The 18835-nt window shown below is 42.4% G+C and overlaps 1 protein-coding gene across 1 annotated transcript in view; it reads left to right on the forward strand.

The window, feature by feature from the left end:
• Positions 1-18835, forward strand: part of RAB2A (RAB2A, member RAS oncogene family) — a 60045-nt gene that overhangs the window by 22576 nt on the left and 18634 nt on the right. The window contains exons 3-5 of the mRNA XM_089517365.1: positions 2179-2246; positions 12220-12302; positions 14423-14515. Of these exons, the coding sequence (XP_089373491.1) occupies positions 2179-2246; positions 12220-12302; positions 14423-14515 (244 nt within the window). The remainder of the gene's footprint in view (positions 1-2178; positions 2247-12219; positions 12303-14422; positions 14516-18835) is intronic.

Raw genomic sequence — 18835 nt, forward strand, 5'->3', positions numbered from 1 at the left:
GGCGCCGCGCCGTTTGGAAGCTGTGCCACATGTACGTCATCATGGTGGCCCTCATGTGGGGGCAAACCATTATGGCACAGTAGGGCTCGGGAGCACGCGGACTCTCCGCTCTCCCAAGCTCTAAAATCGGCCCCAGGCTGGCACTTTGCGCCAGTCTGTAACAGGCCTACCTTTACAAGGCTATCAGCAAAATCAGCATGACAATAAATCACTTCCAAAATACCACACATTGTACTATGATCTGGTGAAACTGCTTTCTAACACTACAGACTATCCTATCTCAGAATAGTTACCTTCTGCAGTGTATCAATGAACTTGGGGGTGAAACAGACAGACGGCATGGAGTGACCTTGGACCATACCTCCAACATGTGCAGAAGTTGGGCACCATAGGGCATGGTTTCCAGACCCTTTACCATTTCAGTTGCCCTCCTTTGGACATGCTCCAGTTTCTCAACATCCTTTTTGAATTGAGGTGCCCAGAACTGGACACAGTATTCCAGGTGAGGCCTGACCAAAGCAGAATAGGGTGGCACTATTACTTCCCTTGATCTAAACACTATACTTCTATTGATGCAGCCTAAAATCGCATTGGCCTTGTTAGCTGCCGCATCACACTGTTGACTCATGTTCAACTTGTGGTCTGCTTGGACGCCTAGATCCATTTCATCCTGTTTGTGATTCCAACTGAAGATTGTTTTTAAAGCCCTTTAAGGTTAATTTATGAAAACCGATAGTAGATTGAATTCAGCAGTTTATTTAATGACATATTGCTTTGTGAACTCTGGGTTGGTTGCCTTGGGTTCTATCCTGAAAAAGCAACTTAATATAAAAGTCTTACAAAACAAGAAGTGACAACAACTGGGTGTTTAGAGCAAGCCCTGTTTCCAAACTATGTACAACACACTTGTTCTGTTTAGCTTATTTTGATGTTTAATCACGTCAGCAGAATATATCAAGATGTTTTGAAATATCTAGGATCTTACAAAATCTGTGTTTAAGCAAACTGTTTTTCTTCAGCATGATTCTACATAATTTAGGTTTTATCGTCACATTCTGACCTTCCTTCTTCATTATACTTTTTCTATACCTGTTTAACTTTCTTTTGATGTCATTTTCAAGATCGTAACTTGAAGCTTCAGTAAGAAAGATTTCATAAGATTGCTCTTGTTTTTTAATTGTTGTTGTTGTTTTGCACTAGGATTTTGGAAAGTATTTGGCACAATACATGAATCATAGAATCATACAGTTAGAAGGAACCACAAGGATCACCTGGTCCACCACCACCCCTGTCATGCATGAATACACAACTAAAGCATGCACAAAATGGGCCCAACCAATCTCTATTTAAAGATCTCCAAAGACAGAAAGTCCACCACCCTCTGTTCCATTGTCATGTTCTTCCTAATATTTAGGTGAAATATCTTTTCTTGTAATTTGAATCCACTGGTTTATGTTCTAGTCTCTGAAGCAGCAGAAAACAAGCTGGTTACATCTTCTGCATTACATCCTTTCAGATTTTTAAAAATAGCTATCTTGTAACTTCTTAGTCTTCTCCATGCTAAACATGCCCTGCTCCCTAGGTCATTCCTGATAAGGCTTGGTTTCCAGACCTTTGATCATCTTGGTTGCCCTTCTCTGGACGCATTCCATCTTGTCATTATTCTTTTTGAACTGGAGCACCCAGAACTGGACACATTATTCCAGGGGAGGTCAAAGTAGAATAGATTATTAGCGCTACTATGTTCCTTGATCTGGACACTACAGTCCTGTTGATGCAGCCAAGAATTGCATTTTTTGTTCATTTTTTTGTTTTGGCTGTTGTACCACTCTGTTGACTCACATTTAGCTTGTGATCTACTAAGATCCTTACATCCTTTTTACATGTACGGCTCTCAAGCCTGGTGTCACCCATCCTGTATTTATGTATTCCATTTTTTTCCTGGCTTGATGTAATACTTTACATTTCTTCCTTTTGAAATTGATGGATTTCATTAGTACAAAACTGTACAGAAAATCTAATAGGCTCTGGTAAACAGCATAGTAAAACAGATTGAAAGCATGTACAGCAATGTGGTTTCCTAGTATGACTAAAGTTCTAGCAGGTCCTGATTTCATTTGTGATTATGTTTCAATGTGGTGTGGAAGTTGAAATATAACATTTCCTTTTATTATTTAGGTGTAGAATTTGGTGCTCGAATGATAACCATTGATGGAAAACAGATAAAACTTCAGATATGGGATACCGTAAGTACAGTTAAGATTGAAGAAATTATGTAGTGGACCTTGATGATTAGACAAATACAAACTGACAAAAGTGGTGTAAACTGAAAAAGTAGAGAAAGAGTTTATGCTGTCTTCCAAACAAGTCAAACTGTTTCTGGTTCTTGTGTATACATGGTTTGAAAAAACTTTTGATGGTTTCTTGGATCTGCAGCTTCTTACATTGACAAGGGATTGATTCTTATCTGAAGTGATCCGTATTGCTAACTGTGAGGATGGTGGGATGGTAAGAAGGGAAAATGATATGGAAGAATACAGTCCTTCAGATAATTTAGCAGTGTATGCTTCCATAGATCATAACCAGCACGGAGGAGGCCAGGCCGGGGAGAGGGAAGCAGCCTCGCATTGGCCCTGGGGGGAGCCCAGGGAGGCGGCAGGCCGCTTACGCGGGCCCCTTCTTGGCCCGTGCGGTCCCAGGCCTCCCCCCGGAGGGAGAGGCCTGGGGCTGCACTGGCTGAAATGGAGCCCGCGGAAGCGGCATGCTGCCTCCGCGGGCTCCCCCCAGGGCCCACTGCTCATAAAGGGCCAGGGGCAGCTTGGAAGCCAAGAGGAGGAGGAGGCGGCGGCAGGACCGGGCTGGGGCTGGCCCCGCCGCCTCCGCAGGCCGCATATGGCCCGTGGGCCGGGGGTTGCTGACCCCTGTACTAATCTGTGCCTTTGTTGGCTCTAGTGCATCAAGGTGGTTGTTGAAAAGCAGAATTTACAAAGGAAAGGATGTGGTCTGGGAAGGATCATACATGCACATTCATACAGCGTATTCTAGCCACTGCCTCTCCCAGGTATATACATCTGAGGCCAATGTAATCTTGGGAATCTTGCATGGGTCACAAATACCTTGTTCTAGTTTTAGACGTATCTAAGTATAACTACTTTGTGATCTTCGGATCATATATCAAAGTCCCTGTGCTTTTTGGATGTATGTATGTGGCACACTGCATGTGTGAGACCACTTGTAATGGTGGGGCTGGGAGCTGGAATGAAACACAAATCAAAAGTTGAGGTAAATTATATATTTAAAATGCATGCTAAACTTGTAAGTATGAAATGGAATGAGTTAGTATGGACCTAGACTATATTAATTAATACTGAAAGGGATTACCCTTAAGGATCATATATTTAAGAATTTTCAAAGCAATGTACAATTAGGCATATAAGCCTAATACAGGGGATGCTTAAACCTCAGGTTTGCTGTCTGCCTGGGGTGGAGCTTGGCAATTATCTGTCCCAGTGCATGTAATCATCTTGGTTATCCATACTTTGTAAAATCTTTGTGTAAATCTCAATTTTGGTTGTTTTTCATAATCTCCTTTAAAAACCATTATTGTAATCATCCAAACATGACAACCAGGTTCTACAAGATCATGTTTTGAAGTGTTCAAAGAAATTAGGATTAAATGTTGCTAAAATGAACAGTTCCTGGATTACATGATGTTGATTTTTAATATTTTATTACTAACTTTGAAAACAGTACTCTTCACAAACTGAGCACAAACACATTTTCTCATCCTGACTAGTTTGTATTGATACTTATGTGATGCTTTTCATTTTAATTCCCCTTTGAGCCATTGCTAAATGTCATATATGTGTTTGATGGAAGTGTGAACGAATCATGTCTGAATCCATATGTACATAACAGTTGAATTTTCGTCTTCTGGAGCAGAGCAAATTTTATTCCTGTTTGTCAGGTGCTGTTAATCATTAAATGTTGTAATAGACAGTCTGTACTTGGTATTGCCATGTCTAAATTGTCTTTATTTCTTTCGTCTGTTGTTCTGAATCATTCCATTTGCTTTTCCTGTACTTGGCAATGGAATGTCAGTGCACTCTTTGGCAGCATCTGCACTTGTGCTTATTATTTATTTATTTATTTATTTATTTATTAAAGGTATTTACATCCCGCCCTTCAGCCCTAAAGGCTATCAGAGCGGCTTACAATTATTATTTTTAATAAGACGGTTCCCTGCCCTCAGGCTTACAATCTAAAAGACACGACACAAAAGGAGAAGGGAATAGTGGTGGGAAAGGGGATGAGGTCCAGTGGTTCTTCTCTCCCTCTGAGGCCTGGACCAAGGCAGATGGACTGGAGGGAGGGCTCTTCTTCTTCAGGCTAGCCCTGATGGAGCTGGGCCTGCCTGTTCACTCCCTCACAGGCCGAAGAATGACAGTTATCATGGAGGGAGGGCTCTCCTTCTTCAGGCTAGCCCTGGTGGAGCTGGGCCTGCCTGTTCACTCCCTTGCAGGCCGAAGGATGACAGTTATCATGAAGGGAGGGCTCTCTATCTAGCTTCACTGGTGTCAGTTGCTTTAGTACAAAACACACTGCAGAAATAATTCAGTTTGTGACTGCTTTAACTGCCCTGGCTCAATGCTACAGAATTCTGGGAACTGTAATGTATTGTGGCACCAGAGCACTCTTAACAGAGAAAGGGACATTGGCTCTTACCTGTGATGTGCCCATTTCCAGTAGATAAGAGCCCCACATCTTGTAGTTTGGGTTATGCTCCTCCCACTCACTCCAAAGGGCAGGAAGTAAAAGAGAGAGACCTTCTGGTGACCCCTTGTGGGTGGAGCTAACCCTAGAAGGCCAGTCGTATAACAGCCGAATGATCCAGAAAAAACATAAACAATTTTTTTGGATATCAAACTATAGAGAATTGGACGGTAACCGAGACAGGCAGTGAGCAATCTAGCTTGCTCCACATAGGGAAGGACTATGTGGATATGAACCATCCTTATGCCAGCACCCCTGAGGGTGGGCCAGGATGTGGGGCTCTTATCTACTCGAAATGGACATATCACAGGTAAGAGCCAGTGTCCCTTTTCCCAGTAGATAAGAGCCCCACATCTTGTCGTTTGGGATTTACCAAAGCCGATCTAACAGGGTGGGCAGTGCTGGCCCTTCAGAGACATAGGTTTGAGCACCCACCACAGGACCCAGCAGCCTCAGCTGAGCCAAGCTGTCAAGCTAGTAATGGTTAACAAGTGTGTATGGTGGCTTGTAAGTGGCCCCCCTGACGGTTTTTGTTATAGGGCGTATGATGGCTAGAGGTGCTCATGCACTTGTGGTCTCTGGCATGGGTGACATGGTTTCTGGTGGTAACCTCTCAAGGATTTATGGCAGGTAGTAATGCCAGGCCTGGCCCACCTGCTAGGCATAGAGACTGATGCCTTCTTGCCCATAGCACAGGGCTAAAGGGAAACAAAGTGAGGTATCAGAGGAACGAAAGGTGTTTTTCTTCTATGGGTGGCTGGCTCTCCAGCATGGTGTATGTTTTAAATTCCTTCCAATGTCTGAGAGAATGAAGGAGAAGCCTGGGGGTATCTGATTCTTACTTCTGAGGAGGTTAGAGCTCACCCTAAGGGTGGGGTCTGGGTCTGGCTGAATTGCCATGGAGTCAGTTGTAATAACATTGAGCTGCTAGTGACCCCAGGCTCAGAGCCCCAATGTGCCAAAGGGGCAAAATCAGCAGGGGCCCCAACCAGCAAATGGTTTAGAGAAAATCTCCCTTAGGAACTAAGACGGTCCGCACCCTCAGGACCATGTATAAATCTCAGAAGAGAAACGGTCTTGTGTAGGCAAGGCAAGCAACCAGTCACATGAGGAGTCTGACCATGGAGATGGGATACCATCCCATCCTGGCCCCTTGCCTGTGTCACAACAGTGAGGTTATAAGTGAAGTCTGTTTATTGCTGTGGAGGCCTAAGGCCCCCGCCCATGTCCTCCTGGAAGAATTTCAATAAGGAGAAGACTGCGGGTTTCAGGGAGTCCTGAAGGACCTCCATGCTAACTAATGTGTTATAGAACAGTGTTTCCCAGGCTATCTGGTCTGAGGAAACAGCAGTTGTTTATATTGTTTTATGGGAGTTTAACAGGAGTAACAGATTTGGCCAAGGGACTGCCGCTCCAACTAGTATTGGTATAGAACGATGGAGAGGGACCAGGATCACCCTGAGACTGACAGGAGTGTCAGGCATGGGTGCCTTTGTTCCATGGCCCAATCCTATTTTCCCCTTAGTATTCAGTCTAGGGAAAAACACAAGCTAGTGATCCCAGTGGGGAGAAGGATTGCCAGTTAAACCTCCAGGGTTTTAACTAGTCTAAAATGTGGATTATGGTGGATTATGTGATCAGTCAGAATGGAACCTGATCCATTCTGGACCTATGTCAGCTTCCACCTGATCACTGATCACCTTGTCAATTGGTTATAGCAATGAAGGTGATATAAAGGTGATTTAACTTGTAGCAATGAAGACTTACCACTCTGAAAGAGGAATGTTAATGTCTGACCACCAACTAATATTTCAGAACAGTGTGCAGTTCTTTACTGGAACATCTGTGCACCTGTGTAAAATAAGACTAATTCCATGGTTAGGCAAAGGAGACACTGGATTAACCTTTAACTCGCAGACATTGATGAGTCCATGCAGAAGTGTGGATGCACTCTGTGTTAACAGGGCCTCTTGTCAGAATTAAGTCTGATTTCATCTGAGGAAGAACTTGTCTAGAGACTTTTAAAAATCATCCAACTCTATGTAGGAGACTATGCTCAACCTATAGGAAGGCTGATGGCTCTCCCGGCTGAATGAACTGCTGATTCTGGAGTCATGAAATGGTAACAGAAGACTTGGCATGGATAACACTCTGCTATCCAGTTAGGAGGGGAGAAATTTCTCCACAAAAGATATGTCAAAGAAAAACAAACTTCAATTTTAAATATTATTAGCTTTATTTTTGTGTGTGACATACATGTGTGTGACATATATTTACAAGCTGTGGGTATACAGAGGGCTGGCTGTAACTCCCTATATGGAGCTTTATGCTAAATGGTATATTAGATCTGAGCATGTATGCTAGCAGAAAACAAGGCTAGCAGAAAACAAGGCAAGTCCCTTTTTCCAACCCCAGAAGAAGGCAGTGTTCTTTGTTGTTCTTTGAACCAGACTTTGTAATGAAAACCTAGTCTGGGAAAGACACCCACAAGGTAGCTAACCTTATAACAATAGTATTCAAAGGCATCTTGTAGCACCTTGAGACCAACTAAAAGAAAGAGATTGGCAGTATGAACCTTCATGGCCTTGAATCCAATTCATCATATGCGTGATAGACCTTGTCACAATAGGTCTACCAAGCCAGAGACCAGTTGTATGGCAAGCCCATCAGCAGGCTTTCTTAGTTAAAACTTAACTATTTAAACTAGTTAACAGGTAATTGTGTTCTTCTTTTGTGGCAAATCCCCTCAAGGCTCCACAGGATGTCTGTATGGGATTTGAAGCAACCCCTTAGCAGAAAAACTTGATTTTATGTTTTAAAACACTCATGGGGGAAGGGGGGTTTCTCCTGGGATGGAAAGGAGGCTGTTTGTTTCTGTTTAAGAATTTTTCTTAACCCCCTGTAATAGTGAGAACCATCTCATAGAAGAAACTGTATTTTTTAGTTTCTTCCCTTTAACACACCTCTCCTACGAATGAAGGGAAGGAGAGGGGAGCCAGCTCTCCAGAGGCTAGCTGACTGAGGTTCCCTGTGTTTTATAACAGGGACTTAACCCTTTTGCCACTAAAGTGGAGCTTGGTTGGTCACCTTAATCCAATATATCTATCACCTCATGAGATTATTTTCTCAAAGATCCTCAGTGGGTGTAAGCATTAGAGATCTGCTGAGTGACCAGAAGAGGGAAGTATCGTTCTCCTTGCTTGAGTCACCCTGTTTATTAGACTTTAAATGAATCTGTACAGTCGGCCCTTCTTATACACGGATTTTTTATACACGGATTTAAGCATACACAGTTTGAAAATGTTCCAAAAAAGTATACATTTACCTTGATTTTCCATTTTTTATAAGGGACACCATTTTGCTATGTCATTATATGTAATGGGACTTGAGCATACACGGATTTTGTTATACACGGGGAATCTTGGAACCAAACCCCAGCGTATAACAAGGATCCACTGTATTGTTAAAGCTAATGCTCTTACTGAGAAGTGCTAAGGCTGACACCAGTTTGCACAAGGGAGGTAGAACCATGTGCTCATCTTATATCTTAGGCTGTTCCAGCTAAAGCAAAAAGGCTCTGGCCCTAATGGAGGCAGGGATGGAGGCTCATGAGCAGGGACGAAAAATAATCATGTGGCTTTTATGGCTAGCCCTCTCCCTTGTTGACTTAGTTTCCAGGCATCTCCTCTGGTCTGGTAAAAAAGGATAGAGGGGAGGGGAACAGAAACAGCACAACTCAAACCTCATGGGCTAACAGTAATAAAATGAACACCAGAAAAAGTTAACCAGTATCTCTTGCCCCATCAAGGGAGACGGCCAGGGAAGTAGCTTCTTCCAAGCACTGAGGAAACTGCTCTTAAGTTAGTAGTGCTTGAAAACCATTGCTAATCATGGGTAGATAGTTGCATATGGCCTGTAGTGTAGCCCTGACATTCACAGGCCAATTTGTTTTATTTATGTTTGAGACAGCCCCAGCTTCAAACTGAGATTTAGAAGTTTAGCCCTTTTAATCTCAGGCAGGCTTTATAGTAATCTGGTTGCATTATAGAAGCTGGCTTGGTCCTCAACTCCCTTCCCATTTGCATAGGTAGCTGGGAAGGGAATAGGGGGCTGCTGTGGGACATGGCTCCTCATTTACCTGAGATATGCCTGTATCCTGAGAAATGATAATCTATGATGGAAAGGAGAAGCCAAGCACACCAACTGCTCTCTCAAGAGTGCCAGAGTTTGGTGCAGCCAAACACAATTCGGGGTGAAGGGAACTCTCTACCCATGCTATCCACAAGTGGTCTCCCCCCTTTTTTGTTATTTTTGAGATGGGAACACAGGAGGATTTGTATCCATGTGCTCTCTCAGAAAATGATAGAATCCTAGGGTTGGAAGAGACCCCAAGGGCCATCCAGTCCAACCCCATTCTGCCATGCAGGAATTCTCAAACAAAGCATACCCAATAGATGGCCCTCCATCCTCTGTTTAGAAGTGGGTGGCATAGGCCATGCTCCCTCTGGTGAGGACATGAAACCATTTCCTGCTTTTCTTGTGGGATGCTCTGTGGCAGCCAAAAAGACCATTTTAGAGTTGGAAGCCACAGCTTCCTACTGGGCCCTGTATAACTTCCTTTACAGCTATGGGGCCAAGATGGCAACTGTACATGGCAGAGGAGGAGTCCCTTGCCTCCTTTCACACCATTATTTATTTTATTATTTTATTTTATCTCCTTATAAGAATCAAAAGGGAATGTGCAGGAGCCCTGGCAACACTACCATGTGTTTCTCAGGCTGCAATAGGATCTCCCAAAACTGTTGAGGTCCTGGGTGCCATTGGGGCCAGGGATGGGAAGGAAGGGGGAGACCAAGAGCTTATCCCCCCGTCTGCCCCCTGACAGAGTCCCAAACCTTATGCTAGGCATAGTGCCTGCAGTGGCAATGGCAGAGGCCTCCTGGCAATGCCTGTCCTGAGCAAGGGCATTAGATCTGGCAAAGGTTCCTTGGTGGCTGGAGAGAGAGGGCCCCTGGTACTCACCCCTGATCCTGTGTCTTCTGGCTGGTTTGCCTCTCTGACCTTGGCCCTGTTTCAGGCTGGGCAGAGGTGATGCAGAGAAACTCTTTGCCATGGCTTTTGGCTGGCCTGTCCTCTGAACCCTGGCCCTAAACGGGCTGGACAGAGATGCTGAGAAGGGAAGTTTCCATAACTTCTGGCCAGTTTCTTCGCTGATCCCTGGCCCTAAACAGGCTGGGCAGAGGTGATGTGGAGAAACAGAGACATGGAGGGGATAATCCTCACCATCTGTTCCCACGGCTCCTATGTGCTGTAAAGCTGTTTACAGAAATCTCATGTGCTCCCACAGCAAGATAAACAAAGAGAAGGAAAGGACTGGAGTGGCTGTAGTGAAGAAGTTGCAGAGCAACAGCAAACACATCCTACTTGAGTGATAGGCAAGACAAGACTGGCCTTCTAGGGTTAGCTCCACCCATGTGGCGTAACCAGAAGGTCTCTCCTTTTTACTTCCTGCCTATTGGTGTGAGTGGGAGGAGCATAACCCAAACTACAGGATGTGGGGGTCTTATCTACTGGGAAAGGCTAAATTTCTCACAAAACCACAGTTCCCAGAATTCCTTAGCATTGAGCCAGGGCAGTTAAAGTGGTCTCAAAGTGGATTACAGTGGTCCCATCCCTTACGCGGGGGATCCATTCCAGACCCTCTGCATAAGGGAAATTCCGTATATGCTCGAGCCCATTAAAGCCAATGGGCTGTTCGCGCAACAACGTGCATGCCAGAGACACATGCCCCGTTACTTTTTCCAGGGCGTGGCACCGCTTCTTCCAGCGCAGCTTCTAGCATATGCTGAAAGCTGCGTAAAGTGCACCTGTGTATTTTTGTAATGTGTTTTGGACCAAACAACAACAACAACAACAGGGAGTCATGATTGTACAGTTATGTAATGACTCTATTATGGGACACACCCATTCTCTGGCTGGATTGAGAAGATGAACACACTCCACTCCCATCATTTTTTTTCTTTGCTTTTTCAAGTAAACTCACAACTGGCCCCATTTTGTTTTTGAATACAACTCTTTGAGCTTTTGTATATTTTCTCTTTAAACCTTTCCCGAACCCCATAGTTTCTTTGGGTATTAATTCTTAATAGGATTACATTGAAATTGTGCTACTCCCCACATCAAAAGTGTATAATTTTAAAAACTTTTTAAGAAACACACAGGCTGGAGAATGGGAACAAATATATAACAGTACTCTTGGGAATCTGAGCATCTTGCCAGTCTATCCATCAGAAACAGTCTTGCTGGAGATGCCTGGGAAATCATCAAGGAAGGATCAATAAAACCATGTGCGCACCCCACCCACTATGCTCCAAATATGGCAAAGACATGGAATGAGATATTTGCACCCAAAGTGATTACAAAGCCATATAGTAGGATAGAGGGTTATTAGTGGATTATTTCCATTGGGAGAATAGTTGATTTCAAAACACCCCACAGCAGTATAGTACAGTACAGTCCTGGGAGAGCCACATCGTCATATAATAAGCTCCTGGCAAAAACAAGACTAACCAGGTGCAATTACGCTATAATGGTGTTGTGTGATAAGCACTGTAGTTTCTGGCAAGGCTTTTTAAAAGGTAAATTTGTGGTACTTATTAAAATTTTGAGAGAAAAGAAATAATTAGTAGGCAAATGTTCATGTCAATCTTTAGACCATCTGTTTGAAACTGTATCATGCATTTTAAAGTTTTCCCTGATACTGGAACTTTTTAAAAATCATTTTGCCAAAATGTTTTATCAAAAGCACTGGAAATGGGTGAAATAACCAACACAATTATATAAAATCAATCTCCAAGCCATTACCAGTTTTTAATAATAAACTAATTGTAGAAAGAATTTCATCTGAAAACTCTTGAAAGCTGCTGCAGTTGATGATAGATAAAATCTGCATCCTTGGCCTTCTTACAACCTTTACACCAACAGATGGTGGGCGTAAAGATGTCATTCATCATTTATTTACAATGGGCTTTATTTATTCTAGTGTCAACAGCTGCCCCAGGGAGGGAGTTATTGAATTCAAATGTGAAGCATTGGGCTATTTGCTTCCTTTCAAATTTGTCTTCAGAGCTTAGTTGCTAGGAGTCCATTCTGTACTCTAATAATGATTCATGTATTGTGAAGCCATTCAGTAAATTGGGTTGTCAGGGATTGCCAAAAAAAGGTTTAAAGGTCTTGTTCTTGATTCCTCACACACACTTCCGTAGTGCTATGCTGTAGACTTTTTAATATGGCATACGGCCTCGTCATTTCCAGAGTGAGAAAGTGTTTTCTCCTCCTCTAACCAGTTCCTGCAACAATATCCTTCTTAGAACAAGTAAGCAAGACTGTTAATTTCTTCGCATGAAAATACAGGATGGAAAACAAATGTATCTTGTTTCATTACAGGCTGGGCAGGAGTCCTTTCGTTCCATCACAAGGTCATACTACAGAGGGGCAGCAGGGGCTCTACTAGTATATGACATTACAAGGTGAGAATCTCGTTAATAGTGTCCAGAATATTTTGGACTGTTGTAAATAGCTTTTTTTCTGTCACGGTTTTTTTGTGTGAATTGGAGTCTTCTATCTAAAATCCTGGATTTGAACTTGTGATGAGAAGTGGAGGCAAGCAAAAGTGATTTCCAATGTGGAATTTCACATTAGGAGCCCTAATTTATAATTTATAGTTCTGTTGATAAAATAAAATAAACTTTGGCTTGCTGTAGAAGGTTAAAATGGATTAAGAGCTGAAAAGATTGAAGACCATTGGTATAATGTAAGTAAGTTTGATAATTTCACTGGATCTAGTCTAAATATAAATATATAACTAAAGTCTCATTGATTTCAGTAGATCTGCTCTAGACATGATTAAGCCTGCATCCATCTTACTAAAAGATAAGATTGTCATTGTTGTCTGATAAACTATAGTGAAGTTGATGTAGGTTTGTTGTTACAAAAAAAACTTTTTTCTACAGATTGTTCAGGTGTATCCTTACTTTTTACATTTACACATTTTTGTTTACAGATCATGATAGAACAAATGTTCACTAATTTTCTGTAATTACAATCTGCATTGTTTAAATTATGCTAGCCTAGAGTTGTATAAATACTTCTGTTAGCATATGATTGTACTATGCATTTTTGGTAGAAGTCAGAGAAGGCATCTCTGTGTTTCAGTGCTTCAAAGTTATATAGTAAAGTAGATTTTATTAAGACCAGAGGCCCCCAAAAGATGTTAGTAAAATTTCTAAGGTGCCATAATTAGAGAGGTGCTTTTCAAAGCTGACTGCTCCTCTAAACTCCTGTAAATTAGGAATGAATGACAGCAACTCTAGACATGTTTTACCCTATTTTTTCACCAACCCAATCTAGCATAGATAGTAGTGAGGGATTATGGGAGTTGTAGTCTGAAAATATCTGAAAGGCCTCAGTCCACCAGTAATGGAAGGAAATATTCTATATATTTTTGTGCCAAGTCCATTATTTTATACTTACTCTATAGTGTGAAAAATCCTAAGTGTGAGAAATCATAAAGAATAATGAATTTGTGAGAAAGAAAATTTTAGGATACAACTGAACATACATTTTTGTTTGTTAATGTGTGAATTACCTCAATTTGATCTCAGTTATTTGGGAAATAAAGCTTAAAATTAAAAAAAACTTTACTGACAGAATTGGGAGCATACTTATCAAATTTGCAGATGACACCAAATTAGGAGGAATAGCTAAAAGCCAGAGGGCAGGATCAATATTCAAACTGACCTGAATAGACTTGAAAGCTAGGCCAAAGCTAACAAAATGAAATTCAACACGGAGGAATGTAAGGTACGCACTTAGGGCAGAAAAATAAAATGCACAGATGTAGGATGCGCAACACCTGGCTGAATGAGACTACATGCGAAAGGGATCTAGGAGTCCAAGTAGACCACAAGTTGAACATGAGTGAACAGTGTGATGCGGCAGGTAAAAAGGCCAATGCAATTTTAGGCTGCATCAATAAAAGTATAGTGTCTAGATCAAGAGAAGTAATAGTGCCACTGTATTCTGCTTTGGTCAGGCCCCACCTGGAATACTGTGTCCAGTTCTGGGCACCACAATTCAAAAAGGATGTTGAGAAACTGGAGCGTGTCGAAAGGGCAACTAAAATGGTAAAGGGTCTGGAAACCATGCCCTATGAGGAACAACTTAGGGAACTGGGGATGTTTAGCCTGGAGAAAAGAAGGTTAAGAGGTGATATGATAGCCCTGTTTAAATATTTGAAGGGATGTCATATTGAGGAAGCAATCTTGTTTTCTGCTGCTCCAGAGAACAGGACCCGGAACAATGGATGCTAAAAGAGATTCCACCTCAACATTAGGAGGAACTTCCTGATAGTAAGGCCTGTTCTCGACAGTGGAACACACTCCCTCGGAGTGTAGTGGAGTCTCCTTCCTTGGAGGTCTTTAAGCAGAGGCTGGATGGCCATCTGTCAGGGATGCTTTGATTTGGATTTCCTGTATGGCAGGGGGTTGGACTGGATGGCCCTTGTGGTCTCTTCCAACTCTATGATTCTATGATTCTAATGTTTTTGTATGATGCATCAACCAACACTTAAGTTTTGTTTCCTTTTTAGGAGGGACACTTTTAACCATTTGACAACATGGTTAGAAGATGCTCGTCAGCATTCCAATTCCAATATGGTCATTATGCTTATTGGAAATAAAAGGTAAAACAAAATGGTTTGAAGTAATGTAAATTTACTAGTAATTCTAGCTGCAGTTATCAGCTTTTCCGTTGCACTATTTGCTGAAGTTGGTTTGAATCACTGAGTTGCATAAAAATTGACATTGGTTTTAAATTCCATAAAAGGGGTGATATGTTTAATTCTCCTTTCCTTATTGTACACTCAACTAACTTTTTGTTTAAGCAATTGTACAGTGTGTTACTTCTGATTACCACATTATTTTCATATTGATACTTGTTTTCTCTAAATAGTATCCCACTTCAGTTTACCTCAGAATTACCATACTAAAATTCCCCACTTCAGGTGGAGTCTTATTGAAATGGCTTTTGCTTGTTTTCTGCAAGTATTAGCATACCTCGCCGTTGGTAGTTATTTTTTTAATGTATTACTTCATTACTCGATTAACAGGATGAAAAAGTTGGTTATTTGAAAGAAGTACTGTGTTATATCTTCTAAATGTATTTGATATAATCTCATTTTCTCACTTGTTCCTTTAAATGTGTAACCTAAAACTAATGCTGGTCTCCAGTTGAACAGAACCGTTAAATTGAATGTGACATACATAGGTGGTGGCTAAAAAGTCCCATTCGTTTCAGTGGTTCTACTCCTATTGATATTAACATTGGATTTAGCCTTGTATAAATTTCAGTACTAATATTAATATGTTTTTGTTCACATATATTGAATTTTGACCCGTTACAATACCCATTAGATACTGAATGCTGTCAGCAAAGTGAAGGGAAGTTTCACTAGTTAAAAAGAAGATTTAAATCCAAAATGAGAATAAAATTTCTTTGATGGTGATTTTGATATTCATAGGTCAAGCAGCATGATTATGCAGAAGGGTTTTTTAATAGGTAAATGTACTGCACTTTCTTCTTCATGGTCTCTGTGAATCACACAAATAGATTATCCTGCACAGTACATCTTTTGGGACTTTCTAAATGGCTGGATAAGCATTTTGATGGTAGCCATGCCCACCTCCAGCACCCCTATATAGGGGGCTTCCCACCAGAACTGCTAGTTCTTTTTCATCCACTGATGCAGTAGCATCAATAGGAACTTAGAACAATTATTTGAATTGACCTTTGGTCTTACTAGCCTTTGTTGGCCTTTGGCTTATTCGGTCCTGAGAATACTCTCTTTTATAGTTTTTTGTGGGTTTTTCGGGCTATGTGGCCATGTTCTAGAAGAGTTTCTTCCTGACGTTTCGCCAGCATCTGAAAGAAACTCTTCTAGAACATGGCCACATAGCCTGAAAACCACAAAAAACTATGGATGCCGGCCATGAAAGCCTTCGACTTCACAATACTCTCTTTTGTTGGGTGGCGTTTGAGGCTGCACTCACTCTTTGGGCTGTTTCTCTCAGCATCCTTCAAGAAATGCATTTCTTGTGCTAAGATTCCAGAAAGAATGGCTACCTGAAGTGTCTTCTCTGCTCATGGGGTTGCTTCTTCTTTCCATTGTACAGCTTTTACACCTCAAGCAAAGCAAAATAGAGAGTTATGTTAGATGGCACTCTTGCATAAACAGATGCTCAGATCTCAATTACTGTTTTCTTGGCATTCGAGATAGGTTGGTATGGAACCAGCAGAGGAAGCTTCTTCTAAGTCCTCCTTGACCTTGGTCCTGGCTTCTGACTCCTTCATTTGTCTTGTTGTCAAGCATTCACTGACAATGTGTCTCCATTTCGTCAAAGACTGCATAGTCCAATTCCAACAGAGAACATATCTGAGGATGGCATTTTGGAGTTTTCCCCTGTTGTGAGAGTTCCTGTTTCACTTTCTTCTGTTCAGCCTCCCACTTTGGGATGCTTGTTTCTAGATCACTACCCGTTCTGCCCTCTCCACCATGTTGATGGTCATTTTGGTCTTGGTCTAGATCTTGCTCTACTTCTTCTGCTGATTCCAACTGATCCTCGAGGTAACACTCTGGTAGGTTTCGTTGGTTTTGATGCTCTCATTACAGTGGTTGAAGTTCTCATAGGCATCGTGGATGGAGATGCTCGAGGCTGAGCTCCACAAATTCTGTGTGTTCCGATACAGAAGTTCTCTGGCTTTTTATAGTTGCTATTTGCAGGATTACAAGTCCCCTCGTGCTTACCTCTGTCAGGACAAGGCTTGCCCAAAGTATCATCAGGGCCGTAATCTTGGGCTCATCACTGGAAACATCCTATAGCATCTACAGCGGCCCAGCCTGCTACTGATGCACTGCCATTGCCTTGCAGAAGATCCCATCAGTGGTGCCTCAGGAGCCAGTCCTGTCTAGAACCCAACTGATCCAGCCTATACCAAAACGCTTCTCTGAGACTGCTCAGCCTTTGACTGCTGCTTCTTCAGCTCAGGTGGAGGTTCCTGTTTCAGCTTGGGCCCTTGGACTGTCACCCTCAGTTACCTTGTCTTCTGATTCTGGGTCTGAATGTGACTCAGTCATCCTTCCATTACGTAAGTCTCCTCCAACACTTACTGGGTGAGATAGACTTTTCTTCTCCCATGGATGATGTGAGGCATTAGTGGAACAAATTATGAGAATGGCAAAGTCATTAGACTTGACTGCAAAAGAGCTACAGCACAAATCAGTGATGCAATTTTCCACTGCATCCAGCCTCAGGCTACTGTTCCAGGTGCTTTGCCCAAGCTTTCATACCTTCTGAAGATCATTCGCAAATCCTGAATGACCCCTTCTTGCATATTCTCTAGATCCAACAGGATTGAAACCCTTTACAGAGTTCAGGATTCTGACATTTTTTGGCTTCGCCAGCACTCTAAGCTGCTGTTAGGCTCACCTAGTGACTGCTGTGTGCTGGAGACTACTCCCTCCAGAACCAGGCCTCAGGCATCCAGCCAATTACTGGCTGTATTAGATAGGACCATCTGCCCCCTTGGGAAGGGGATAAAAGCTGGGTGCCTGCTGTAGCAAGTTCACCACCGAAGGGGGGGTGTCACCCCTTTAGAGGTTGCCATTTTGGGAGAGGATAAGGGCAAGGGCCAGACCCTCTGGTTGTGAGGGGAGGAGTTCATTGGGTTGTTTGTAACCTTTAAAAAAAATGTGTGACAAGGAAGGCATGGGAGGGGGAGCAGTCCAGGGAGCAGCCATTACAACAGTAATGGGCAGGGGGAGATATGGCGTGGAGAGTCATCCTTATTATCGTGGTAGAAAGGAAAGCCACAGGGTGTTACTTACTTTCAGGTTGTCCCCCATTTCAAATATTCTGGTTGGCTCTGGCAACTTGCCTTCTGGGCTGAAAATTCTGCTGTTCAATGCCAGTTGGTGAATGGTAAACCATCTCTGATCCAGGACTTCATTGTGGAGGAGCATACCAACATGGCTTGTATCATGGAGACCTCTGGGATTGGTGTATCGACAGAAACATCGCAATAGTAATGGTCCATCTTCTTCAAGAAGATAATGTCCTAAAAAAGATTAACATGGGAATATGTAAACAGAATGTATTTTAATTGTAAATATATCAATAAAGATTATTAATAAAAAAAAAAAAGAAGACAATGTCCTGGTGGATTCTGTTAGCAAGATATTGAATTCATTTCACAACTGGATGCACCATCCAGAGATTCTGGTACCAATCTTCTGTTGCAGGGGCAGTCTACTACTGGACCTCTTTGCTTCCAAGACAAATGGTCAGTATGAGGATTTATGCTCCTAGGCTCATAGAGATACCTTCCTTTTTCATTGGGGAAGTGTCACTGTCTATGTTTTCCTCCTTTTCCTCTTCTCACAAGGGTAATAGCCAAGCTATGCCAGATGAGACCAACTCATATCCTGATCATGTGTGGTGGCCCCAGTAGTTGTGGTTCACCCCTCTTCACCTATCTCAAGGGGTCTACATTTGACTTCCATGGAGACCAGATCTTCTCAGCCTGTACTGAGGTCAGATGAGACATCCCAACCTCAACACCCTGAATCTCATGTGAAGGAAGTTTCAAGACTTCTTGACTCTCTTTCACAGTCTTCCTTCTAAAGCCGATACCTAATATGTTCTGGATTTTCTACTCACATTAACTTCCAGGGACTTGTCCCTTTCATCTATCTGATGTTGCCTCGCTGCAATTTCTGTTGCTCGGGAAATCATCCTGCTTTCTTGGTCCTCTCATTAAGAAGCTCTTGAAAAGCTATAAGAGCCTTCTTCCTCCAGTGTTGTGCCTAACCCCATGGTGGAGCCTGGCATTGCTCTTGTTCCAAGTTTGTGGGAAGCTTTTTGAGCAGTCTGCCTGTGATCTCTGGTTGCTTTCTTGGAAATCTGTCTTCCTGATAGCCATTGTGTCTACTAGAGAGGCTGAAGAG

Source organism: Sceloporus occidentalis, unplaced genomic scaffold, assembly GCF_023333645.1.
Source record: "Sceloporus occidentalis isolate IW3139 unplaced genomic scaffold, rSceOcc1.0.p SCAF_3, whole genome shotgun sequence".
In the NCBI taxonomy this organism is placed as follows: Eukaryota; Metazoa; Chordata; class Lepidosauria; order Squamata; family Phrynosomatidae; genus Sceloporus; species Sceloporus occidentalis.